The sequence below is a fragment of the Aphelocoma coerulescens genome, chromosome 2 (assembly GCF_041296385.1).
Source record: "Aphelocoma coerulescens isolate FSJ_1873_10779 chromosome 2, UR_Acoe_1.0, whole genome shotgun sequence".
Taxonomy (NCBI): domain Eukaryota; kingdom Metazoa; phylum Chordata; class Aves; order Passeriformes; family Corvidae; genus Aphelocoma; species Aphelocoma coerulescens.
The window spans coordinates 124,887,376-124,906,712 of NC_091015.1; the positions used below are offsets into that span (position 1 = coordinate 124,887,376).

The 19,337-nt window shown below is 41.6% G+C and overlaps 1 protein-coding gene across 3 annotated transcripts in view; it reads left to right on the plus strand.

Annotated features, from left to right (window-relative positions):
* Positions 1-19,337, plus strand: part of MAPRE2 (microtubule associated protein RP/EB family member 2) — a 98,740-nt gene that overhangs the window by 11,753 nt on the left and 67,650 nt on the right. For all 3 annotated transcript variants that reach the window (XM_069004709.1, XM_069004704.1, XM_069004707.1), the window contains exon 2: positions 15,117-15,178. Coding sequence is in view for 1 of the 3 variants with exons in the window: in XM_069004704.1 (XP_068860805.1) it covers positions 15,117-15,178 (62 nt within the window). In the remaining 2 variants the exon portion in view is untranslated. The remainder of the gene's footprint in view (positions 1-15,116; positions 15,179-19,337) is intronic.

The window sequence follows — 19,337 nt, forward strand, 5'->3', positions numbered from 1 at the left end:
CAATATAGAAGGAGTAGAAGTCACTAATATTTTTTGTTACTAATTGTATCCAAAACATGGGAATATTTGAGGGTCAGTAGTCTACGAGTGGTCTGAGCTTATTCTGGAATAACTACCATGGGCTACAGAAATAACCAAAGTAATGTTTTCCACAAAACTGGTGCCCTTGATGGGTTCTCTTTCTCAAGCTGTAAGCAAAACTGTGAAGTAGTGTATTGGCAAAAGCTGACTGATAGCCTATTGGGCAAAATGTCATGATGCAAGTTGGAGACGCTGTCAGAGCACTTTGACTTTGTGTGATTAGAGACATGAGAAAATAAATGCATCTTACATTTGAATAGACACATTTTCCACCTTGATAATGCTGTGGTTTTTCTTTGGAGCTTCTGCTGTCAATGTCAGACTTGTAGGATGCTTGACTTGAGCAGTGTGGTCACTTCTGCTGTCTACCATATGTTTTTACTGATATGTGGCAAATTGTGGCTGTGCTGGATTGTGGTGAGAAGAGTCTTGTTTGACAGCATAGCATCTCCTGCAAGGGCAGGCCCTTGGCTTTATCCACTGCCATGCTTCCGGGAGATTGACATGCTGCAGTTAGATTGTCCATAGGTATTCTTAAGTGCATTGTGTTTATTTTAAGTACCTTGTGTTGATTAAAGTCTTAAAAAATATTTGCTGATATCTCTTATTGTTCTAGTACAGTAGATTGAGGAGATGAAGGAGGAGGGCAATGCTGTCAGTACTGGCAGATAGTCTTGGGTGTCTCTACTCTTGGATACTTTTGGCTGGGTTTTCTGAATCAGGGAGAGAGTTGAAGCTTTTTCAAGTGGGTAATGCAGAGTTACTTAATTTTTGACATCATTGCATAGCTTAACATGTTTGTAAATTTGGTCACTCCCCCAAGCAGGGATTAAAATGACTTGGAAAGCAATATTTATGCAATACACCTGCTATTCAACACAAATTACTCAAGTGACACTGACTGTCCTGTGGCTGATTACTTATTTTATTTGATAAATTTAGGTAAGTCTTCAAAAGGCTACTTTTGAGTAGCCAAACTAGAAGCCTTTGGGTGCCATCTTCCTTTTCTGATTTGATTTTTGGAGCCACTTATGTACTAAATGTAGGAAGACTTCTTGGTGGTGCGCTGAGTAATGAAGAGGCAGATGGCCGATGGCAATCTCTTGTAACTTCCTTGTAACTTCTTTGAGGCACTGTATGAAGACTCACACTGACAGTGGCATTACCTAGACGTGGTATTCTGTTAGTCCCTTCACATTTCAAAACTTCTGCTCTCAGAAGATTTCAGCAGAAAATTTAGAATATGTAAGTGGATGCTAAAATTGAGTCTGGCTCCGGATTCTCCCTCCTTAACTCATGCATGGCAACCCCAGTCTGTTCAGAGCCAAGCTGGAGGTGGGATGTGGGGTGGCTTGCAGGTTCTGTTGGGATGAGTGCAGGGCTGGTTGTGGAGAAGAGTCTGGTGTGGACGGCTTGAGAGGGTCTGAAGGGACAACATGGGGGCCCAGGAGAATGGGGAGGGCAGAGTGGAAGGGGAGAGGCCCTCTCACAACAGCAGCTTCTGAATCTGGGCCCAGCCTTTAAACCTTGCTGGCCCTGCACAGTCATCTCTTCCACTACCACCAAGAAAGGGAGTTTTCTGACTTCTGGATGAAAATAGAAATGCATTTTTCTCTACATTCTTAGGTCACAACCAAAGTCTGTTTTACCTGTGCTGCTGAGAAGACCCAAGCTGACCCTGCTCAGCTGGATGCCTTACTGCTTTATGGACTCCTCTGTTCAACTGTCATTTATTTAGATTGTGGGATCCTTAAATCAGAATGCTCTACAGATCTTAAAATAACTGCAGTTTCTTTAACATTATTTGATGACCTTAAATAACGTATTTTTTCTCAGGGCAGTGCTGTCAGAGGACAGAGACAGCTGGCTTTTGTTGCCCTAGTTTAGTTGCAGTCAAACCAAGTAGCTGACTTTAAACAGTAAATCTTGTAGACTTGCAATTTTTCAGTTTTTTTCCACCTGACAGTCATGCATATAGACAACAATTTCCAACACAAAGAAGAAGACTGAAATTAACTCCTTTGTGCAAGCTGGAAGGGGAGTTGCAAAGGATGTGGTATACAATGAAAACTCTCCTTAGATAAGTGAGATCTAAATAATAAACAGAGAAAGAAATATAACTCCCAGTCAGATGTCACTTGGCCTGAAACAACGTTTCTGAGGTGTGTTGTAAAACACTTGAAGGCCACATCAGGTAAAGGATGTGCTTAGCATCCTGTCTATGACTTTAGGGTGATGCATTGTCTCTGCTGCAGCAAAAATCTTTCATTGGGATACAGGGACTACAGGCAACATGTGATCATGGTAGAAAACCAGACAGAGAAATCCTATCCTGGGCTTGTCAGATGACAGGGAACTTATTATGTAGCTGTGGAACAGACCAACAAGAAACACTTGTCTGATGGATGGCAGAGATATCTCTGGTGTCCCTTTGAAAGGAGCGTGTAGCTACTGGTACAGTTCTGTCCATTAAAACAATGTGGCACAGAGGGATTGATGGTGCTTTGTTCCAGCATTCACTGTGTGCTACTGCAAGAAATTGAAGTGCTGCCTTCTGATCTGTGACGGTGAAGGTCTTATTTCAGGTTTTATTGGTTTCAGTGATACATAATAAATCACAAATAAAATGTGTCTGTTCTGCAGGAGCCTAACTGTACCCATTTAAATCCACTAAGATTGGTGGCCTCTCAGTTTCCTGCATATATCCTGCTGTACAGTGCAGTGTTTATATGTGTTGCTTTTCCTGATGACCTGTTTAAAATTCAAAATTGCAAGTAAAGATTTGTTCAGAATTATGTCTGAGGTAAAACTGAAAGGCATTTCTGCTTTACTCATAGCCCTAAGCATATGGGCTGGTCCTGGAAAGTGCTGGAGAGCCCACTCAGAAGTAATCAGTGGGAGCTGGGTATCGGCCTGTGTGCTTGCAGGGTGCTGCAGCAGGACCTGAGCTTCATGGGGGAACTACACACTTTCATATAAGCATAAGTGAGGTGTTAGGGGCTTGCAGCCCACAAAACTGATTTTATTAGAACATAAAAATAAATGTGACAAGAAAAAGCACTTACCGACAGGAGAGAAATCTGATGGGTGATATTAAAGCTATTTAATAATATATACCTTCCATGCCCTATGTATCCTGTGCAGTAGGGTCCTTCCCTCCTATCTTTTCTAGTTGTCTAATTTTGTGACTTCTGAAGCTGAAGAAATTTTGTGCTGTCTCCAGTTTATTTCCACTTGTTGGGCTTGCCTTTTGGTTCAAGTCCCTGGCATGAGCCCAGTACTTTGCTCAGGCATCTCCCAGTGTCCACTTGTGCATCACATCGAACATGGAGGGGTTTCACTCCCAGCTCACCCCATGGAGCGCACTCACAGCAGTCAAATAAATAGCTCTGTGTATGTGTGTATAAACACAAGAACTCTTTGAGTTGGATTCTCTTGTCATGCTACAGGATGCCTTTCTGTTGATATCAAGTACAGACAGGGCTATTTCTTCTGGGACGGGGACTGACAAAACAGTGGCCTTATTCCAGTTTAAAAAAATGACTATAAAAGAAGCAGTAACTTGTGTTCCTGGACTTAGTGAGTTCTTAGTGTCAGAGAACTGTTACATTGGCTTGAACATCCTGTTTTCCTGCATGGAAGAGTAAGGGAAAGAACACAGCACTTCAAACAAGGAAGATTCTAAGCATCTCTGCTGAATAAGGAAAGCAGGATTGTTCCTGGGATTAAAAATACTGCTCTTCCCAGAGTAGCTTCAGGTCACCTGGTTAAAGCTGGGACAGGCTCAGTTATATTTTTCTTTACATGTCTTGTATGTCAAAATATGTTATCTTGATAATTTTCATATTCTGGAAATTAAACTTCAATATCAATTTGTCATCAGAAAGGAGTAGGAAAGCTGAACCCTGACATCTTGTCTTGGATACAGCAGTTTCTCACAACCAACACGTCACGCCGAGGGAAAACAGAACAACGCTGAAGTAAAATGATGTGCTTGTGCTCTCGACAGGCAAAAGGCATTTAGTTTGATAAGGTGCCAAACAGTGTCATTTGAGACTGTTGTAAAGACTTCCAGATGTCTTGCATATGCTAACTAACTATCTGGGGGATTTGGAATTTATCCCTGTGCGTATTTCACCAGAAGTGACCTTGCCTTCTGGTCACTTGAATCACCTGAATTCCAGTGAATTCAAGATCAAGTGCAGCTTGTTCCATTGTCCTGGTAATATTTTTGACCAAGGCTGCATTTCTCTGAGCATCCTGTCCACTACTGAAGGATGGACTGTGTTTACACAGCCAGTCTCTCCTCTTGCCTCCCTCCCTGCTTGCTGCAGGAGATGCTGCCCTGCTGTGTTGACTCATGTGGAAGGTGTGGCGTGTTTTGACCAGGAATGGAAGGGTGTAAGAGAGTAGCAGCAGAGTGCAGCAGACTCTGAGATGGGCCCTGAAGGGACATCAATCTTATGGGAAAGCGTAGGTTGAATCTCGGATTTTTGCTATGTGAGTTAATAAGTAATCTGACTACCAAAAAGGGAGAAAAATTGGACTTATACCACCAGCATACGTAAAACTGCTCAGTGGCTTGGGAGAGACAGACCTGCTTTCAGCTGATGGTGGATGCTTCAGCTGCAGGCGCTATTCAACTGCTCATTTGTTCCACAAGTTACTACCTTGATTCACCTTGGGCATGTTCAGTTCAGTAATATCTTGTTATGGGGACTTCCAATAGCTGACTAATCTTGATGAAAACACAAGGGCTTTGTTAAATGAGTTCATGCCCGGGAAATAAGGATTGTGTTTTCACAAGTTTTATTTAGAGCCCCAAAATGCTTTGTACATGTGTTTTATATCTAGCACTGTTTACTAAAGCAGTCATGCCTGAAAATATCTGATAGTTGCCATCTCAGGAGCCTTTGATGCAAAGAGTGTGAGTTTATGCAAGACAGGAGATGTGCCAATTGTTCTTTCAGGCTCATCTGAAGAACACTCTGGTCATTCCAAAGAAAAACAGCTACTGGGAGGCTGCTGCTACAGCAAGAGGCACAGTTTGAAGAGAGCTTATCTACAACATTAACAGGGGCTGGGTTCTCGAGGGCAGATTGCATGTGCTGGAGTAAAAACAGTAAGACTTGTTATTCTGCACAGAGTCTGCTGTACTGACAGGTTTATGAGAGAAGGATACAAACAAAACCAAACCCTCCCAAACACCAAAACTGCTAAAAGGCTTTGTGTTCTAAATGTGAAAAAATGGCTCTTGTATAAGTCTATAAGGGAAATATTGTGCATGTAAATGACAAGTCAATCCAAAGTAGCTGTTTTTTCAGTTAAGTGATGACTTTTCTTGATTGGTTTGGCCAGCAAACAAAAAGCATAAGTGTCTGGGAAAGGCAGTGAGAGAAGTGTCTACACTTAAATTGTGTATACTATTGAAATTAGTTTAGTGCTCTTCCAAATCAGTGCTTACACAGTGTGCTTGAAGGAAAAGCTTTGCACAGCAGAATGTTGTGGAAGTTTAAATTCAACCTGATACTGTAAAATAACTTGAAAACTTCTAAATTAGGTTTTCTTCTTATGAGTAAGTGATGCACATGTGTTCATGTTAGTGGGCTGGTCCACTGTGTTCTGTGGCGCTTGTCTGCAGAACAACATAAAGAAATGGTAATTCATGTGAGCTTTGTACTGCAGCTTCTTGGAGGATATATTGCAGCTCAATAATGCAGCCCAAAAATTTCTGATATAGTAGAATTCAAATGCAGGCTATCCTTTCAGAACAAAGCAACATTAACTTGAGGGGCTGAGGCTTAGCAACTCATCTTTTGAACCCCCTCCCATATGACTTGCTTTATTGTGTAGTATCATGGAGTACTTAAATAAGGCAACAAGCTGTCACTCTTACCTCACAAACTGGAATATTTTTTCTTGAAGTTCACAAGCTGTGATCAGGTAGCAATGCTATTGTAACTGAAGGAGTAAAAGGTCTTTATGCAGTTTTGATATACAGTCCTGCCCTGAAGAACTCCTGCATGGCTTTTTTTAGTTTCCCTCAATGGGGAAACTTCCAGCTCTACATACACTCAAGATCCCAAAAAAGCTGGGTTGGTTCTGTGCTCTCTGTAAAATATACAGGTTTTCAGTTTTAGCTCTAATTACTTGTGTGGGATCATGACCACCATGCAAATGTCCTCAAGCTTCAGTGTATTTTAGTTTTCCCATTTTGCAGGTGGGAGGCCCCCAGTTTCTGACAGACCTTTTGCAAGTGCAGGTTTCTGGTTGTAACTGAGAATATAAGTAGCTGTTAGGTTTGTCAGTGAAGTTCTGCTTCTCTTAGTGATAAAAGGTACTGCACCTGGGTAGGGTAAGAAAATTGGAACTCACTGCTTTGAAACATGAATAAATACCAAGTTGTATTTCTCTGCCTGCTCCCCCAAGAGATCCAATCCTATCAAATCCCCAGATTCGCCACTTGCTTTTAGTCAAAATATGTGTGGAAGAGTGTGAAGTATTGGTGGGCTGTTCCTCCACCTTGTAGACAAGGAGGGCTGAAGGACTGACTCAAAACATGGGATACTAAAGGGGATCTGCCCCTCAGGAGCTTGGAGAAGGCTTAAAACATGCTCCTGCAGAGTTTCATGATCACCAGGTTGTGACTATATCACTGCGACCCCCCCGCTCACCTTTCTCCACTGATTAAGTAGTGTAAAAGATTAACATGGTCCTTTCAGCAGAGATGGGAACCCAGGGATGATTGTCACACTGTGGATCTATGGAAAAGTGACTCTTGCATTCCACCTAGGAAAACCGGATGGTTGGGATTGATTAGATGAAAAGGAGAGACTTCTTTGGTTTTTGGGAGTACCTGTGATGATCTATGCAGGTCAAATGAGGTGATGTTACACCCTTCAATGTCCCATCAGCCATCACATGAGCACCTTATCTAATCAGAAGTTCACAGTACATTTCTACAAATTATAGCCTTAAAGCCTTCATAGGTTTGCACATACACAGTTGACTGCAGGTAATTCATTCTGCTCACACAAGACAGGAGTCCAAGAACTCTTACCTGCTTCACCAGTGCTGTAAAGAGAAAAACTTTTGAATTTAGATTTCTGTATTAAATATTATTTATTATAAATTTATTTATATAATATATATGTTTAGATTTCTAAGGACCGAAATAAAAACCAAGTTCCAAGACTTGAACTGCTTTAACTATTGCCACAGATACCGGAATCTATCTTTACATCTTTGAGTTAGTTCCCTTTTTCTGTTCAGCAATTTACAGCAGAGAAGGATGCCAGAACTGTTAAAAGGGCTGAGATGGCAGTTCAGACCCTAACTAGGGCTCTCTTTCCTGGGTAAGGCAGGCAAGCAACAAGTAGCCTGCAGTGATGCTACTTCTACATGGAATCACTGGATGATACTGGTTGAAAGAGATAATCTTGTCCATTCCTGTTCAAAGCTATCCTGAACAGGTCAAGTTGCTCAGGAACTTTTCGAGTTCTGAGTATCTCAAACATTCAGATTTTCCAGCCTCACTAGACCCAGTGTTCAACCACTCTCATGATGAAAACACTTTTCCTAACATGCAATCAGGATATTCCCTGTTGAAACTTGTCTGTTGCCTCTTGCTATGTCCGTGTGCCTGTGAGAAGATCCTGGCTCCTTCTTCTCTACACCCTCCCCATAAGTAGCTGAGAGCTGCAGTCATACATCCCACACACACCTTAAACCTTCTCATCTTCAGACTGAGCAAACCCAACTCTCTCAGCCTCTCCTGCATCGTACACTCCATCTCCTTACCTATCTTGGTATGGTAGACTGGGCTCCAGCATGTCTCTCACTGGTTTGTGGCTCCCCAGTACACAAGTACTGTGCTTTTGCAAGCCCTGAATGCAGTAATTGCTGCCCTGGATCTGCAAGCCTAGAGCCCGGTGTAGAGTTCCCCTCCTTTTTTGCAAGAACATTCTGCTGAGTTTTTTTTCAACTTGTTGTCCGCTGAGACCCCCAGGTATTTTTTTTTTCCTCTGAAGTTTGTCTCCAGCTAGCTGGTACTCAGCAAGTTCATTCCTTCCCTGGGGCAAGAACTTGCATACTTGCTTTCCAGACCTGTCCTCGCCTCTTTCCTGGTCTGAAATAGGCATAGGTAGTGAATCTTGCACTGTTTTGGAGAACTTTTTTACTTTTTAAAGGAAGTTACTGAATTCTGTGACTTAGCAAAGACCACCAGTTTGTAAGTCTAGGCAATTTGTAGGTAAAGTGCTTATAGTAAAGCACCAGGTTAAAACAGAGAGTTGATAGGAGCATTTATCCCACTCTGTCTAGCCATCTAAATGATTTTTGCTGAATGTTCTCTGATGTGCTAAATTTTATTCACTCACTGTAAAGACAGATCTGAAAAACTAATCTCACGATAGTGCGGGATTCAGCCCATTTAAGCTCAGGCACCTGAACTGAGCTACCTGCATTTTTCTCAGGCATGTCTGGAGGTGTAAGGCTTACAGTGAAGAGTGCCACTTTCATTTAAGTTACTTTTTGAGTTAAAATATCTGTCTTGTAAACCAACTTGCTCTTCTAAATGTTTTCCTGAAGCTGGTACATTTTATATCCCTGAAGCAATTTTGAGAATTCCCCAGACACTGCATAACACCTCTATGGAAGTTATCTTTGGGCACTTTCTACTGTGCTTGTTCAGCAGGCTTATTTTCAAAGAATGTCAGCTTGGGTAATTCAGCATATTATTATGCCATCAGAACTCCTCATGTTAACTTCAGGATTTGCTGTTTTAAAAGAACTTCAGAAAATAGCTCAGGTCAGAATACAAAGGGGTTTTTTTGGTTGGTTTTTTGGTTTTTTTACTTTTGCACGTGTATTTTAATGCCTTTCCCTTGAACCTTCTTTTTAATTCTAAGATGATGATTAGTCTATAAGATTCAGCTACAAAATGAAGCCTAAAACTGAGTATAGGAGAGGATACATCTGGAGACTGCTGGTGAGTTGACCTGGACCAGAGCAGTTGCTGCTAGCTGTCTTCCATGTGTCTCTTTCTCCTTCCATATTGAACAGGGGAAAGTTGATGTGTGTTCTGCCTTAGGTCTGTGTATCCTCTAGTCTTCAGACCATATCTGAGGACTCTGTGTCTGCTTTTAAAGCTTGATATTCCATCCCACTCAGTGGAGTTGTTCCCTATGTCTGTTTCTGGCCAGCAATACCAGCCAGTGAGAGATCCTGTCCTCCCAGTTGTGACAACCCAAGTGTTGATGGGGCCTTGCTGTGTACTGTAAAAACCAGCAGCTGTCCCAGATTTACTTTTCTAAATCTGAAAAAGAAAAAAAAAGGGGGTGAGCTTGGAATTAGATCCCTATTTGCTTCTGCTTCAGAGTGGATGGGATTCAGAGTTCTAGAAAAACTGCAGGGCAGCCCAGAGAAATAAATAAGGAGCAAACAGTAAGGGCTGGTATGCCTTAAGGCAATATTATTGCCAAATTCTTCATAATGGGAAACCTTAGTCAGTGCTGGCTTTTCTTGCCTCACTATAAAACATGCATGATCACAGCATAACTTTGTTTATAAGGAAGTATTTAAAAGAAATGTGTTAAATGATTCTAGTGCATGAAACTAAGCAGAAACCTGATCAACTCTAGTTATTTTTAAACCAAGTGCTTTCTGTAAGATGATATAGTGCCTACCAGAAAAAAAGCCCAAAATATAATAGATGAGTACATGCAGAGAAGTGTAGCAACCTGCAATCCAATGTGCAATCTTCAGACATGCACCAAATAAAATTGGTGTGTTGGATGTAGAAGTCAACAGACACAGGCACTGACAGTGCCAAGTGGGACAGACTTTTAGTTGTGTGATAGAAATTGAGATGCAGACATCAGTGACTCTGAACTAAATTTTAAAGAAAAGGATGCCTCGAATAATTGAAGCAAGATTTTTTTCTCTAAATGGAGCAAAGAAAAACTTTTTTTTGGAGATGAGTGAGATGTGGCAGCCTGCTGCTAAATACAAAGAACGATAAATATGCAGTCTCATCTGGTCACCCTATTAGGTCTGCCACCTACTGCTTGATAAACTGGTTTGGCATTGCTTGTCATGCAAAAAAAAAAAGGGGTTGCCAAATCTGTCACACTACCTAAGTAAAATCACACAAACTGAGCTCTGTTACCCTTTCCAGGTTGGAAGATAATTACTGCATCTCAGAGTTACTGGGCAGGAAGGGAGTGAAGGTATTTATTAATAGGAGGAGGACAGGTAGGCTGCTGCAAAAATGTAGGTGTCACACTGCAGTTGGCTGGAGCTTTGAACCCAGCAGTGTCATAGAAATTCCCCTTTACAAGAAGTTGAGAGGGGACAGGAGAGGACAGCAGAAATGACACAAATTGGTTTACTGCTCTATAGGGAGAAAAATCTAAAGGCTTCCCAAACAGAGTAGAAGTCTTCCTGAGAAAAGATGCATCTTCTTTCCTACAAAGTTGCTAAGTAGGACATGCTTGGATTTACTTTATATGTAAATGACCAAAAAAAGTTTATTTGCTTTGTAAATGAGAGGGAGAGAACAGAGTCTTATAAGAAATCTCTAGGACCTTTTTAATGCCAGTAGATGACTTGAAATCAGAGCACTGGAGAGAAGCAGAACCGCTGGGACAAATCCATGTTTGAAATAGGAAGAGGAGAAGAGGTGGGAAGTGCTCAGTACCAGCATCTCACGTCTTCTGGGACTGCCTTCCTTGTGAAGCACTCTGGGTCAGACTAGGTTTCTTGTAGTTTTGGAGCTGGAGACAGTATTAAACTCAGCTCTGTTTCATGACTTCTTTGCTTTGAGTCTTTGCTTTTGTGCCTTCCCTGTAGTGCCACAGAGCCGAGTCCTGAGTGGACACAGAGGAATTACTCAGGAGCAGTGAGACAGCATAGGGCTGGGCTGTTAGTTACCAGCAAGTTGAGAAATCTGCCAAATTGTGAAGTTGATGGGGATTTTTATTTTGGTTTTTGTGATTCATGCACAGCTCATAAAAACAGTCGTTCTTTCCTTTGACACTGGAAGCCTTAAAATTAATGGTTTTGTTCATATTTTCAACAGGAAAGCATATGTAAATAGTGATATACATGGTTTTCTGATTTACACTCTGAGTTTGTCCATTTCTGTAATTTGTCAAGCTATTCTCCACTCAGTAAATGGCTGGATAGCAGCCACATGGGGTTGCTTAAATTCTTTCAGTTGCTAAAAATAAGTTGGTTTTGAAGTTTTTTTTCTGTAACTGCTGAGGATATTTGAGGCAATAATCAGTGACTGTCAGCCTATATTGCAAATTGCTTTCATGCAACATCGCATTTCCAGTCTTTGGCAGGGGGAGGAAAACAGATCTGTGCAGTATGGAAGAAAGCATCCAGTACACAGAGAGACAGTAGCAGAAGACAGGGCTCAGTGCCCACAGGGGAAACACAGTTTCTGGAGACAAAGTTTTGAACTAGAAGGCATTTGATTTAAATGACTTTAATTACATTCTGTCCTAACTTTTCCTCCTTGGTCCTTCAAACTAACAACTATGGGTACGACTTTTTATATTACGATTGTAGGATGTGCTTCTAGACACTGTTGTTCCTTGTTTATTACAGATTCTCTCCTGTACTTTCTTCTTCCATTTAGTTGCTTTGCTTTCTACTTGCATTCTCATATCCCTCTTGCCCAATTCTTGTTTTGTTTGGATTGGTTTTGTTTTGATTTGGGGTTTGTTTTTCGTCAATATTCATTCAAATTAAATGTAATGCTTTACAGCGTTTCAAGAGCTATTATTATAGAACCCCCCTCTGTGTGAGTTTGTATCAGTAGGTTCAGCATTGTGGATGCAGCAATAGCTGTTGTGCACAGGGAGGAAAAGTATGTGCTGAGAGGGAGCAAGTGAAAGCGTCCTGAGACCAGGTAAGTGCTGGAGAGCAGGAGTCCAGCTGAATCCACTGGACACCCCAAGATTCCATAAACTCTGAACCATAAAAGTTTGCCAAAGCTGCCCGAGGCCTCCACTAGCACTCATTAGTATCAATCAGAATACGTAACCCAGCAGCATCTGAAAAAGTGGCAAATGTAGGGTACAGAGCTGTGTACACAGCTGGTGAAGCAAGGGAAGGGACCCCTGAGGGACCCTCTGGAGGCCAGTGGCCCACTAGTCAAGCCCCCTCACCTGGGTTTCACTTCCCAACTGTAGCTGTAGCAGGATGACACAAGGGGTTGTGGGAGGGGGAGAACTGAATGCACTATGTGAGCAGTCATTGGCTACTAATAAAAGCTACTCAATTCTATTAATAACAGCTAAACTCAAAAGCATTTTATGATAAACATTGGTCTGTTTTCCCCCAGTGTAATTTGCTCATCAGGGAAATGGATAGTCTAATACAGGGAACTTGCAGCTCTGTGTAACTTTACACATAGCTGCAAATATTTGCATTACAACATTGAACAAATTATAAGTTTCTGTCCTGAAAGAAGAAAAACATAGTTGTTTTTGTCTGTTTTACTACACAGGATTTTCTGAAACTACTCTTTAAATTGCTCTTAATTTTTTTTTCCTGTATCCTAAGGTCTTTTCCATTTTCCTGATACTCTACATCTTCATCCTCTTGTATTTTACCCCTTTTTCCTAGGTTTTCCAATGTGGAAGAAGGAATTCCTTTAGGTGTCTTGGTAGGTGACTTTTTAGGAGATGGGAACCTATTTTAGAATCAGTTCAGCCTGTGTGTGTTGAGGAGTTTTGAGGAATTGAATTGTGCTTGCTGGCTTATGTAGGGTGGTGATGTGATGCCAGTGTCTGCAGCTGAGAGCAGTGCATGGCCTGCTATGAAGTGGAAGGATGTGGAATCCTTTTCTCTTTGTCTTCATTGTACATCTTTATCCCTCCACTCTTTCAAAGGAGACTCCGGCTCTCCATCCTTACCTTCCTCACACCCACTAACTAAGACCTCTACTGCATTCCTTTGTCCACCTAAATTAAATTCCACCCTAATGATCCACTGTTTCCTGCCGCTCCCTTGCCTGGGTGCTGCTGCGGCATCTCAAGCCAGCAGGACGGGTTGAGGTGTTGGCATGGCTTACGGAGCAGGTGGAGACCTGGCAGTGCTGCTGCACACAGCAGCAAGTGCCAATTATCTCATCTGGCCACAGCGATCACACTGCTCCCTGCAGCTCAGGTGAGTACCTGTTTGAAGGCAAAAAGGCAGGAGCTGCTGCTGAGATGTACCTCTTTGGCCTGACCTGTGCAAGCATCAGCAGAATCAGCTTCCAAGTTTTAGGATCCTGTGCTATGAGGATTTTTTTTATTTGAGACTATATGAATGAAGTTCAGTCTGGTGGTGTTACTCAAATCCCTCTCAAACTGAGGTCTACATACTGAAGATGATGAAGTTAGCTACCTCTGTCTTCAATATGCCATAAATACTACACTCTTCAGAAAGTATAGCTAGGAAAACATTCCATGAGCAAATTGTGTCATATTTTTAACGGAATCACTGTGTCTCTCCACTGCTGCTGCCTGTTAGAAGTGCTGGTCAGCACCTTCTGGCGAGAGATGTCTTCTTCTAACCATTGTCTCAACTTGTGAGGATGGGACACTCTTGTGGGAGTAGTGCTGTCAGATCTCGGCTTAAGTTCAGAGGGGCACTACTTGAGCAAAAGCCAACATACCATGATGGATTTGCTGTTCCTTTGCCAGTAGGATGCCTGAGGTTTGTCAGCTGTGCTGGAATAACTTTCCACATTAAACAAATGGAGGAAAAAGAGTACATTGAAAACTAAAGCTTAAGAGGCTTGGAGAGATTCAAAGAAATGAAACAATAACATGTTTAATAGCTAATTCCCATTCTGGTTTGGCTTTAAGGTAGCTTCAGCCTTCCAGTTTGCTAGCAGCCTTCCTAAGTTCTCTGCCAGGATGAGTCACAGCTTCTGGAGCTGGGATCCAGCCCTTTAGACAAGCCATCTTTAAAGGTCTGTTTACCTTTTCCAGATGATAATGAATTATAGTGAGAATTGCTTTATGTTTTCCTCCTCTTGAAACAGGGGTTTTGATGAATAGAATTCACCTGTGGTAGCTTCTTATATCCCTTGGTCCCTGATGCAGTCTGAGTACCCCTGGGATCCTATTTGGTGTAGTTTCGTGTTGTTACACAGAGATAGATGTCTTTGGAATACTCCTCCCTGCTGGGCTGTCTCAACTAGTTGACTAGGAATGCAAAACAAGCAATAACCAGAGCCCTGGTCTGACTGTAAACCATTATTTACCTGCTAGGAATGATATTTCCTGCTGACTGAGGAGCTGAATTAAGAAACGTAGCCACGTAACCATAGTATGTAATTCAAGGCACAAACTGAAACCCATATATGGTTGCTCCATCTTATGTTTCTGTAGTCTGTAATGTACCACTTGAGAGAATGGATGTGAGGACAAATTTAGCATTCATAGGCAATCCATGTAGGAGCACAGAAGGGAATGGGCCTTAATGTGGCTGCTACAAGGGGGCAGCACCACGATTTCATTATTTAGTGAGACACTTCAAAGAACTGCCAGCATTTTTGTGCTGTATTGGCAAAAACACAGGCTTTCCTGGATAACAGTTACTGTGCTTCTCAATGGCAGATTTTTTTTTCCTCTGAAAAGCTGTTTAGGCAAGTGCAGCAAGGCTCCAGTTGCATGACACAACAGTCATAACTGATTGCCTGTGCTCAGAGGAAGCTTGGATGAAGAAAGACCAGTGTGCCTGGAAATCATGAATAAACTCTAAATGCAGTACTGCATAAGGGAGCTCATAGACCTGCTACTCTATCGGGGGGCATCTGATTGTTGTGCAGATGTGTTAGACACTGAGCCATTGTGAACACAGCTGAATTGGGGCATTGTAATGAAGGATTTCTACTCATTTCAATTTTCAGCATACGACTACAGCATCACTGCTCAACCAATGCAAACAAAGACCATCCAGTGAATCTTTTTTTTTTTCCCCCCCTCCTATTTGGTGGTTGAACTAAAGGTCTCATGTTTTCTTTTCAGTGCCAAATTGCTGCAAAGAACAATTCAAGCCGGCAACCAGGGAAAGTGTTTGGATGCCCAAAGTAAGTAAGTTTGTGTATTTGTGTTTTTTTTATCTAAGAACTTGTGTTTGATGGCTGTAAGGCAGTAGTTAAGTAAGTTTGGTATCAATAACAAGTGATATTCCTCTCCATCATCTTTGACTATGTAACAGTCATGAAACAAAACTGATGAAAGCTAAATGAGAGGCCGCAGACATCTTATAATAAATAATTTTATAATAAATATAAGTAATTTGGGGGGAGGGGTTTTGACTGGAGTAAGAAGGGAATGGTGACAGAAAGGAACTAAAAAAAAAAAAAAACTAGAGGTGGACAATGAATCTGATGTCTCCCTTCTGCTTGGGAGATTGGAGAAATTGTATCCTTCCTTGCTTTTGTTTTGTTAAATGTTAGCTCTTCTGCACTTTATTAGTGCTGCCATCATAAAGTTAAGTGGAAGAAAAGCAAATTACATGAAGCATGTATATGGAGTTAGTAATTAATGCCACATAGAATTCGTAAGGCGCTGTCCCTTTTTTAATCCCCAGCTATGGGATTTTAACTTCAACCATCCAGCCTCCAGCTTGGCATCTGTGAAATCTGCTCAGGAAGTCACTTTGGGAAAGTGGAAGACCGGTGAGATCAGACAGGAGGCCCACAAGGTGGCAATGTTTAGAAAGCCTTCAGAAGGGATGTGCCCTGAACAGATCCCCGCTTCCTGCGGTTGCCATCACTTGCTGCCCTTGTACCATTGCTGCTGCATCTGCGCTGTTAAACAAGAAATGCCAGTGTTGACAAAATGGAGCATAGGATACCTGGTACTAAACCTCTTGTTTGAACGGGTTCACCATTGGCAGTGCTCACCATACTGTGCTGGATACCATTCCTGCCCTTTCCCTTGGAAGGAATGTGCTGCAGCATTAGTGGCTTGCAGTAGCATGGGGTTTCTTTATTCACAGCTAGTAATAAAAACATGCATGGCGCTGAAATGATGCTCAGCCTGTGTAATGAGGAACTTTCATTTTCAAAACATACTGCTGCATTTTAGCTAATGCTTGCAAAGCTGTTACAGTGTGTAAATAAATGTTAACTTTGGATGTAGGAGGCAGCTCAGTTTGCAGTGATACTTTCTTCGTGCTTCACAGCTAAAAGTGAAAAGACTAGCTTTACTGTGAAACTAGGGGGGTTGCTCCAGGTTATGTAATGCCCTGACAAAAAAACAAAACAAAAAAAAAACCCACTTAAATATGTTTGCAGAAAGGTTTCTCTAGATACCTGATAGGTGTGAGAAATTATTCAGGATAAGTTCTATGGTAAATACAAGAATTGCCACCAGCAATTGTTCACCAGCACAGACATAGGTAAGTAGGAGAGGGACAGTTAAACAAGGAATCACATAGTCCAGATTCATTAGATTGCAAGAGTAACTTCAACAGCAATTAGCAGACATGCGGGGCTCAAGTGTATTTGATGACTCTCAGGACAATCAGCCTATAATTTAGTCAAAAGTGGCTCGTATGCCTCAAGGACGAAGCAATAAATCTAGACTACAGGAGGCATCTCAGAGCAAGAACTAGGAAAATGTAATGTCCTCCCCCGTGGATGCAACCTTCCCGGGAAGGTGTTGCAGATGGAAGTGCAGCAGGACAATGCCCTGTGCTGAGCCACAGAGGCTTTCATCTGTTGCTTTCCGCTCTGGCATGGAGTAGATGCTGCTGCTTAAAGTCAGGCTTCGTCACTGTGGTTATACTGGCATTGTCACAAGCACTTGGAAACAACAGGAAGTCTAAAGAAAACTGTGAGCATGGAGATAGTGCACAACCACCAAGTGGACATTTATAAAAGCAGACTGCATCCTACCTGTCTAACAGAAACTTATCTGACATGTGCAGATTTCCTGCAATGTGTAACCCTTTCTGTGAAGCAACAGACGGTTTTCCAGTGTATTCCCGACGGATTGCTGCTCGCTCTTCAGCCTTTCCTTTTCAAATCCTTTAGTACTTACGGCCTATTATATATCCAAAGTTATCAGCCTTCTAATACCAGAGATTCATTACACTGCTAGAGAATTAGCTGAGCTATTACAATTCCAAATCCATGTAACATGTTATTATATACTAGTCTTTGCACAAGAAACCTTCTGGTCCAGTTTCAGTGGCTTTGAGCCTGACAAATGGGTGTATTTTTCCGTGGAGTTAAGTCATATGGACAACAACATGAGGGATGGATATTGGAATATCCAAGGAATTTTACAGTTCTTGTATTAGGTGCTCTCATGTGCGACATGCAGATGGGGCTTTTGGCAGTAGCAATTCCTTGATTGATGCATTATCACCAAAGCAATTACAATACGTCCTAACATTAGAAAGCAAGGCTGGTTTCTACTGGAACATTAGCTCAGGAATTACTCATTAGATTTCAGTTATTTTGAGATAGGTGAAGAGAAAGAAAATACCTTAAAAATGTGTGCATATGTATATATATATATATATATGTATATATATATGTGTACACGTGTATATAAAGTATGTTGGTATGATGAAGTACTAATTAATGAAGTGTTCAGGGGAGATCTGAACAAAGGCCATTATGAGCTTTTTTCTTCCCTGCAGACATTAATATTCTCTGGCTGTTCATGGTAAAGGTGCATGTACTTACCCAACCCAGGCAGACTAAAGAATTGCTTCCTCTCACTTCTTTCTCCTTACCTCCCAGCACCAGCACTGGTGTAGAAGAAACACTATTTCTAGATGAGAGCACTTTGTTTCCCACTCAGTTCCCTGCTGCTTGTTTCCCCCAACTGGTTCCCACAATGTCCACCAAAGAAGACCTGACTTTCCTAAGGGATGCCTTGCAACTTCAGCCAAAAGACTGAAGAAGTGGGAAATAGGTGAACTTGTGGGCTGAGTGGAGTGCTTTTAAAGCATGGTCATTCTGTGGAAACACCATAAAGTCCCGCAAAATGCAGTGGAGGACATCTGTTTGGGAGTCAGTCCTGCATAGAACACAGATGGTTTGTGGCTGGTTTAGATCCAACATGAGAAAACCAGAGCCCTGAAGCCTGAACCTGAGGGAGCAAAGTTAACCAAATGGAATGTTTGCTTATGGCTGTGTGCTCATCAGCCCCATTCCCTTCTTAACTTAGGAACTGGGTAGCTTGGATAGCCTTTTATGGTGCTGTCTGAAAATATTCTGAACTTTGGGGTGATATTTATTTTTCCAGTACCCGATACCAAAAATTATCCCACAGGAGCTCAGCAAAGCAGCTGATGATTCATCAGGAACGTAACTCTGCTTTTCAAAAAGATAACGTGTGGTTTTGTTCAGAGTTAATGAGATCCTTTCCAACGCAGAAGCTGTCAACAGCACTGACATACATTTACAGTTACAAAAACACATAGCCTTGTGGTTGGGGTTTTTATTAAATAGAAACCTCATTTTGTACTGTAATGAGGAAAAGGCACTGTTTTCTTGCCACTCGTACCTTTTGTACTTGAAGTGTTAGAAGCCTTTTTTTATTATTATTATTTTATATACAATGTGGCTGTTCAGAGGTTACAAAATGGTGCCACTTAATGCCAGGACTGCTGAAGCCATGATAATATAAAATAATACATATTAAAAAATATACCCTTGTTTCTAGTCATCTTTTATTGTCTTCTGCATCTTGCCTATCAATGGTGCTTCATTTAGAAGCTGGAGAATGTTCATTAAAGGATGATTCAAGTAATGATTGAGTTTTGCTCCAGCAGAAAAAGAAACCATAAAATCAAGGACCTTGAAAAATAGGAATCCTTGTCAGATATATCAAGTATTTATAGTGCATGTAGATGCTACAAAAATAACTGTGTGATTTTTCGAAGCAGTTTCTAGATTTTATAAATATAATCTTGCATGTGGCCCCTGTCCTGTGGTAGGCATCAGGGAGCTTTCCTGGCCTCTCTTTCCATGCTGCTGCTAAAGCCTGCATCTGCACAGCAGGCATTGGGATACTGAGCTGTGGTGCTCAGGGCCTCCAACAGCAGAATAAAATCCAGAGGTGGAGAGGCTCTAAGTATCAGCATTTTTTAATATTTCTCTGCAATCACTGGAGCTGGAAACTTTGGTTTTCATTAGCTGACTGCTTGGATGCTTATACAGTTCAGTTGCTCCATGATCTGCAGCTTGCAGAAAATCACCCTATATACTGAGTCAGAGTAAA